General features: G+C 38.5%; 2 protein-coding genes and 1 long non-coding RNA gene across 5 annotated transcripts in view; 2 read left to right on the top strand and 1 right to left on the bottom strand.

Moving 5' to 3' along the window:
* LOC138024094 (uncharacterized) overlaps positions 1 to 1,351 on the top strand; it is a 46,010-nt gene extending 44,659 nt beyond the window's left edge. For all 3 annotated transcript variants that reach the window (XM_068871196.1, XM_068871198.1, XM_068871197.1), the window contains one exon: positions 1 to 1,351. This exon is cut by the window's left edge and continues 771 nt beyond it. The gene's annotated coding sequence lies outside the window, so the exon portion shown is untranslated.
* Positions 1,352 to 3,842: 2,491 nt separating this feature from the next.
* On the bottom strand, positions 3,843 to 4,334 carry LOC138023036 (octapeptide-repeat protein T2-like). Its single transcript, XM_068870070.1, has one exon. It carries the CDS (start codon positions 4,332 to 4,334, stop codon positions 3,843 to 3,845), a length of 492 nt encoding a protein of 163 aa, XP_068726171.1.
* Positions 4,335 to 6,907: 2,573 nt separating this feature from the next.
* The window catches only part of LOC138024096 (uncharacterized), a 6,493-nt gene continuing 5,900 nt past the window's right edge, over positions 6,908 to 7,500 (top strand). The window contains exon 1 of the long non-coding RNA XR_011126893.1: positions 6,908 to 7,415. This is a non-coding gene — a long non-coding RNA (uncharacterized lncRNA). The remainder of the gene's footprint in view (positions 7,416 to 7,500) is intronic.

The raw sequence follows: 7,500 nt of genomic DNA, 5'->3' as shown, positions 1-7,500 counted from the left end.
TTTCACTCCTGTGGGGTTCCCCATTGACAAGTAAAATCGTCTGGCGTTAGACAGAGTAAAATGTGTCACTCTTGGGAGTGAAAGGGTTAAAGTGCCTGTCATGTCAATACAGTTTTCCACTGTATTTATTCTCCAAAAGGTTTGAAAACAACACCATGTATTTGGAACAATTTTGGAGAAGAAATGAAGTGGAAAACGGTGTAGAGCTGAAAGGCACTTTAATTATAAATTACTCATATCAATTCCTATTTTCCCCATTCTGTGTTATATATTTAATATGTGCGTACTTGAGATAAGTTATTTATACATGTACATCAGGTACATAACTTATGGTACATTATTGGTGTTGCTCTTTCATTTTGAAATGCATATTTTAATTATGAACCAAACTGAGATGCACTTATTTTTTTTCTCTGAATAAACAGGGACAATAGAGATGAATAATTCAGTATTTATTTATTTATTATTTAAGTTGCAAAGAAGGTTTGTATTAACTTGTATTAAATTTCCGACACCAGATATTGCGTCCAGGTCTAGCTTTCTGATTTCTGTATAACTGATTGCGTCAATTAAGTGTTACCCAGCTAAAAAATTTGGCTTCAATTTTCAAGTGGCCAGATTTTAGTGATTTCTATACTTATGTACATAGGAAATTATATGAATGCAAGTGAATTTCGTGATTTATGGGCACAAGTGTGTTAAGAACTTTAAAACAACACAATTTTTTTATTATATGCTCAACAAAGTAACTCCATTACTGTGTTTCCATAGCAACTTCCATATTGCACTCAATAACGGTTACCTATTTATGGCTTTGCAATTGACCAATCAGCGACAAGATATTCTGTTGAGTATATAATAAGAGTATGGTTGTAGCCAACTTTCCAAAGCATGCTTGTAGTGTATCGAAATAATTTATTTTGACAAGCCCTGTGAGTGAGTCAGAATACAGTATTTGACACAGGATTTACCTCAACAAAGAATTCATGCAAGGAAAAACTTTTTCATGAAAGTGACAATTTTTGCGTTGCGCGCACAACAATTTTAATGTGATTGGTCCTGCAACTGTATAAAGAACCAAATGTACAACACTGCTCAATGCTGGTACTCGTTTTGTGTACTTTCTGTTCTTTAACTCACAGAGTTAGAATATAAACATTTTATTTTATTTTGAGTGATGGTGTAATGAGAGTTATGAAGACTTTCTTAACCCCAGAGTCCTTATGAAAATCATGTATGATTGTTAATGAATGGTCTTAGCCACTCATCTTACATTTTGTATTTGTGAAAACTTGAGGCTATAGTTTCTTGTGGTCGATCTAGAACTGTTTGAATAAAAAGTGGAAATCAAGTAACTAGTTGTGTCATTTAATCGAATGCACATGCTTGTGTTTAAGCCCTGAATGCTCCAATGATACTTAATGGCGACTCTGTGATACCACATGTATGGTAGGCTCGATATCCGCCGCTCACTCGAGTTCGGGTATCCTCCCCACGCTGGCTCATTTCCCGAAACAGCGGCTGGTAATCAAGCCTACATGTATGGGAACACAACAGTATATACAGTCCGAGTTTCATTGTTGTCGTGTGGTACTCTCATCTGTTTCAGGAATCCAATCTCTGCAAAATCCGGACTCCCAGCTATTTACCAAGGTACTGTGCTCTGATTATTTGTGGATCGTTTGTCAGCTGTCTTGATCTTTGTTTTTTGCCCAAACGGAGCCTTGCCCTTCACTATTCAGTCGTTAAGACTAAGAGAGACGCTGATAAAGAGGCCTGTATTTCTTTAATGTACAGCATTACCCTTCCTTCTCATTTATGTCTTATAATTAATGAATTCCCCTTTCGTTTTCTTTCAGACTTGCCGGTGCATGGTGATGTGCGCCCATGGTATAGATTTATACGCCACAGTGTAACGTACTGTTGAGCCAAAGAGAAAGGTAACAGCGCAAAACCTTCTTTTGCAGTTTTTAACCAGCTAGTACCCAGTCAATCTCGATAACCCTGAGCACTTTGTTGACCAAGTTTAGAGCTTTTTTTTTTGCACAGGATATGCATTAAGTCCAAACAAAAACTATATTTTGTAGCTATAAGAAGTCATAGCTTGGCAAACTAGGACAAATTTGATGTTTAATGGCCAGATAGCTTCAACTGCAATGACAACTTTTTTTCTGGTTACATGGCCCAGTTTTTGTTTTTCTCTTGGTTTTTTTCCCATTGTTTTTATACCCCTCAGGATCTCTATCTTTCTTACCCCCTTCTGTTGTGCTCTTTTTGGAGGCACAGTGATGTCGATGTGCCATACTCCCAAACTCGGTGGTGGAGGTTCCTTGCTCACGGAACCTTGCTCCACACTGTCTCTCTCCACGCATTTTTATAAATGGGTACTGGCGGCATACTACTTGGGGTAGCCATGCAATGGACAAGCATCCCATCCAGGAGGAGTCACAATACTCTTGGTCACTTCATGCTGTAGAAACCTGGATAAGGTCCATGTGTTTGCACTGCAGCGTCTTGTGTGCAACTTACATTACATTAGCTTTCCTCTGTAGTGCTCTCTTAAGTGTCCAGTGTGCATTCTGAGCTCTATAATTATATGTACTCTACATGTACACTATGAATGCAATGTTAACATATGCCCAATTAGTGTCTTCTTTTAACTCAAAGACAAAGTCAAAGCCCCTTGCTCGAGAGACAATCATTGGCAGAAGTCTGAACTGTGGAACTCTGGAACTAGATGCAGTTATGGCAACTCTGAAAGAAAAACAAGATAGTTTGGCCCACCGTTGAAGTGAAGGTGCATTTTTTTCTGTATTTTCTTTCATTTACATGTATGATTTTTAGGGTGTGACTTAGGGCAAGGATGGAAGTTACTAGGGAGTTTGAAAAGCAACAATGCCACAAAACAATAGTTCCATTGGTTAAAAGAAAAAAATGATAGGGTTGCACATTCAGCACTCATTTTAGTACATTTCATTCCAGTGCTCTTCAAAAAGAGCACATGAAAAAATTAAGGTTTCCAAAGCAGTGGACATTTTACTTCTAAAATGGAGTTGTTAGAGTTGGAGCACTCTTACATCTGCTTATCAACCCAGCAAGAGACCATAATGTTGTCATCAAATAGAACAGTGAATTACAAGGACCATGATAAAGGCTCTTTCGTTTAATCAATGCAATCTGCATACCTGGAAATGGACATATCTTTGTTTATAAATACAGAATACACACCAGCATTGTTGCGAGTTTGTAATTTATATCATGCTATGCTCTTATCAAATCAACTATGTTAACGCTCAATTCAGGCTGGACTGCAGGTATGGGTGCACACCTGCCACTTTACATTACATGTAGCAGGTTGGGTGTGGCCCCTTACCCACCATCACCCTCTCAGCTTTGGTTTGCACCACACTTTGCAGGCTCACATTAGTACTTGCCACTTCATGTCGCAGGGTGTGTCGCTGCCACCCTACTCCATTGCCCATTTATGTCCAGGGTGTGTTGTTGCCAGCCTCTTTTGTCACATTGCCAGGTGTGTTGTTGCCAGCCCTTTATTGCTCAGGGTGTGTCGCTGTCACCCTCATTAGTTGCATCACAGTGATGTTGCTTCCATCCCCATACAGTGACTCACAGGGTGTGTCGCTGCCACCCTCATTACCTGCATCACGGGCATGTTGCTGCCATCCCCATACAGTGACTCACAGGGTGTGTTGCTGCCACCCTTCCTCGCGCTAGGGTGCACCCAATAACTGTAGACCCATTTACTGCCAAAGACAATGTAGTCCTATTGTATCACTAGAGAGCAGATACAATTTAGAATGGTTTAATGTTTTCTTTCCAACATTTTAGCTGGCCACACCACTGTTCGTCAGGTACACTGGTTTTGTTTTTGTTTTTTTTCTCTTGCATTGATTTGAATTATTACGTTCTACACTCATCCACGAAAGCTTTAAATACTGTCCTTGCTTCCTTCCTCTCTTTGTTCTATACTTCCTTCCTTTCTTCGTTGCTTCCTTAATTCCTTCCTCACTTCCTTCCTTGCTTGCTTCCTTCCTTCCTTCTTTCCTTGCTTCCTTATGTCCTTGGTTCCTTCTGTCCTTCCTTCCTTCCTTCCTTCCTTGCTTCCTTCCTTCCTTCCTTCCTTCCTTCCTTCCTTGCTTCCTTCCTTCCTTTCTCTCTCTTCCTTCCTTTCTTTCTTGCTTCCTTCCTTCCTTTTTTCCTTGCTTCCTTATTTCCTTGGTTCGTTCTGTCCTTCCTTCCTTGCTTCCTTCCTTCCTTGCTTCCTTTATTCCTTTCTTCCTTTCTTCCTTCCTTGCTTCCTTCCTTCCTTCCTTCATTCCTTCCTTTCTTCGTTGCTTCCTTAATTCCTTCCTCACTTCCTTCCTTGCTTGCTTCCTTCCTTCCTTCTTTCCTTGCTTCCTTATGTCCTTGGTTCCTTCTGTCCTTCCTTCCTTAATTCCTTGCTTCCTTCCTTCCTTTCTTCCTTAATTCCTTCCTTGCTTCCTTCCTTCCTTCCTTCATTCCTTCCTTCCTTCCTTGCTTCCTTAATTCCTTCCTTCCTTCCTTCCTTCCTTCCTTCCTCGGTTCCTTAATTCCTTCCTTCCTTCCTTCCTTCCTTCCTTCCTTCCTTCCTTCCTTCCTTCTTTCCTTCCTTCCTTCCTTCCTTCCTTGCTTCCTTAATTAAAAAATAGTTGTCGAATGTCTCCTGTCATAATTTTTCAGCTCAATACCCTAAAAAATACCGTTGAAGCTACTGCTGTGGAACTTTGAGGCTGAACACCCTAAGGAGTACGAGAACCGCTTTTTTAACTCCTAAAAGGTACGACGTGCACCCCCGTCCTTTTTATGTGGGAGTGTCGCCCCCTCCCCGGGGACCATAGCCTTGAAAAGTATCTGTCAATCATGCATTGTGTTCTTTTCCAGAGTCATCATTTATTATTACAATATGACATTCAAGGGAGTTCTTTGATGTTCCTTCAACAGTTCACAAATGTAAGCAACCATGGAGTGCTCTAAGAATGCTTTTATGCTCTTGGTTTAATTTTACTTTAATTAACCTAAATTCACCTATATGTGCAAGGTATATGTATATATTTTCACTACAATTTTTACCTCTCTTCATTTCACTGAACTATTCTTGTCAACCATCTTCTGCTGCTCACTGAAGCTTTTCTCTCCTCTTGACAATCAAGCTTTCCAGCCCACACTACCTTCCTGAAGTGTGCATCAAGGTTACGATTGTCAACTTAACTGTCACCAAGTCAGGACTCGAGGACCAACTGCTGAGGTACAGTATATAGCAAGCAGGCTACGTTAAGGATCATTTTTGCATTTTTGTGCAGTTAGAAAAACGAACTCCACTTCCTGATCCAGAAAATTGCACATCCAGGATAATGAAGGTTTCTTTTAAGTGCTCTGTGATTGTCTTCCTTTAGACTTCTTTGCACGATGGATCCAGTTGAGCCAGTTATCTTATCCAGTTGACTTCAATTTCTTAAATTTTGAACATACTTTCTATTATTTTTAACTTTCTCTTAATTTAAAGCTTTCTTAAATTCTTTTCCTTTGTTAAACCCATGCACAAGATTTATCATTAACTACGTAACTTAAGAACCAAGAGTGAGGTTGTTACAGCTATATCTCAAACTGAGGCCTTGCCGTATTGACCAAGCACCAGCGAGCACACGTCATGTTGGCCAGAAATACTAGCCATATAATAATATATGATTTCTAGGAGATTTTATGTGATAATTTCTTCTTAAGCTTTCAGTTATTAATGATTGGTGCAAAGGGTATTATTGTTAAATTGCCATTATTAATGATTATTACCATTGTGCCATGGTTGTGTATGTGTCATCATCTTCGTCATCCACATGACCATCATTGACATCATTTTTGTCATCATCATCATCATTTGATTTTCAGTATCATTGTAATCAATGAAAACAATTATTATTTTTGTTTATGATCATTATGCCGTTGTTGTCTGTGTCATTACATGTATCTTTATCGTCATCACCACCATCATTTGATTTAGCTTTGTAGTGATTGCATCATCCCTGTTTCTGGTATCATTGTAATTATCAATACTATTGTTTATTAGTATAATTTTCAATGGTGAATATAAGAATTTGGTGTTATATTATTATTGTTATTATTATTATTATTGTTATTATGTTATATTATATACCTTGCTACCCGGCGAACGTACCATTTTGCAGGCGTGGCTGCTAAGCTAGGCAAGCACTTTTCATTCCTTGTTATCGTGTTTTAGCACGTCGTTTTGCACCTTCTTGATAGTCACCGCTGAAAATTATACTAAAAAAATATTATTCGCCTCAGGCTCAATGAATATTGGATTATGTCTTGGTAAAATTAATATTCACCAACATTCACTCTGCCTTCGACAAATAATTGTTAATTATCATTATGCTGCTGTCATCTGTGTCATCTTCATCATCATCATAGTCATTGACATCATTGTCATCATGAGTATCATTTAATTCAGCTTATGTTGATTGCATCATCCTTGTCTTGGGTGTAATTGTAATCATCAATACTATTATTAATGTTTATTATCATTATGCTGTTGTCATCTGTCATCATCTCTATCATTATCAGCATGCTCATTGACATCGTCATTGACATTGTTACCATCACCATCATTGCATCATCTTCGTTTTCGGTATCATTGTAATCATCAATACAATTCATTTTTAGTCTACAAATTTTTTTCCTCTCGTTTTCTAGTGACACCATAATCTTGAGAGATCCCACCTCAAAGACCAGAGAGCTGATGGTACGAATCATCTCCAACAAAAGCCAGCTGAAAGCTATGGATGCAGGATTCCTGAAACTGCTGTTCCTTTGAGAGGTAATTATATTGGATGATGAAGTGCTTATCAATACGTTGATCAAGTTAAATTCTTGTTTAACACTGGAACCATTACAAATTTGGGGAAGGGTGTTACTTAATGTGAAGGTATAGCCCAATTGTCCCATAAGTCTGTATTTACGTAGCCCATGTATGAAATTGGCTCCTGAAATATTGCAACTTCTAACGCCAAATCATTTTAAAGGTACCAAGACTACGTAGGAAATTATCTATAAGAACATGGTAACAGTTACTCAACTGCCAATTGCATCATTGGGTGGTGATGCTGAGCCTTTTCCCTATTGGAGTGGTGTGAAAGGAAAATAAATTCTTGCCACCAGTTCATTATACTCTGGGAATCCACCCTAACATAGACAACGTCATTACTCGCTTCCATTTCAACCTCTTTCAAAATTTTTAGATTCAAAGCCTTAACACAGGCAACCAGTTTTTGAGAAATCCAAAGGAAACAGCATTTTTTTTCTTCTTCTATACAATAATTCAGGAAAGAAAGAAGTTTGGTCCAGTGGGTTAGAACATCAAGGTAAAAGTTAAGCGTATAAGGAGCATCTTTGCAGCCGAAGGTTATTGTGCTTAATTCAAAGCAATGAATTTCCGTCATGGCAATT

The sequence above is a fragment of the Montipora capricornis genome, chromosome 11 (assembly GCF_036669925.1).
Source record: "Montipora capricornis isolate CH-2021 chromosome 11, ASM3666992v2, whole genome shotgun sequence".
Taxonomy (NCBI): Eukaryota; Metazoa; Cnidaria; class Anthozoa; order Scleractinia; family Acroporidae; genus Montipora; species Montipora capricornis.
This window is presented reverse-complemented; position numbering and strand designations above follow the sequence as displayed.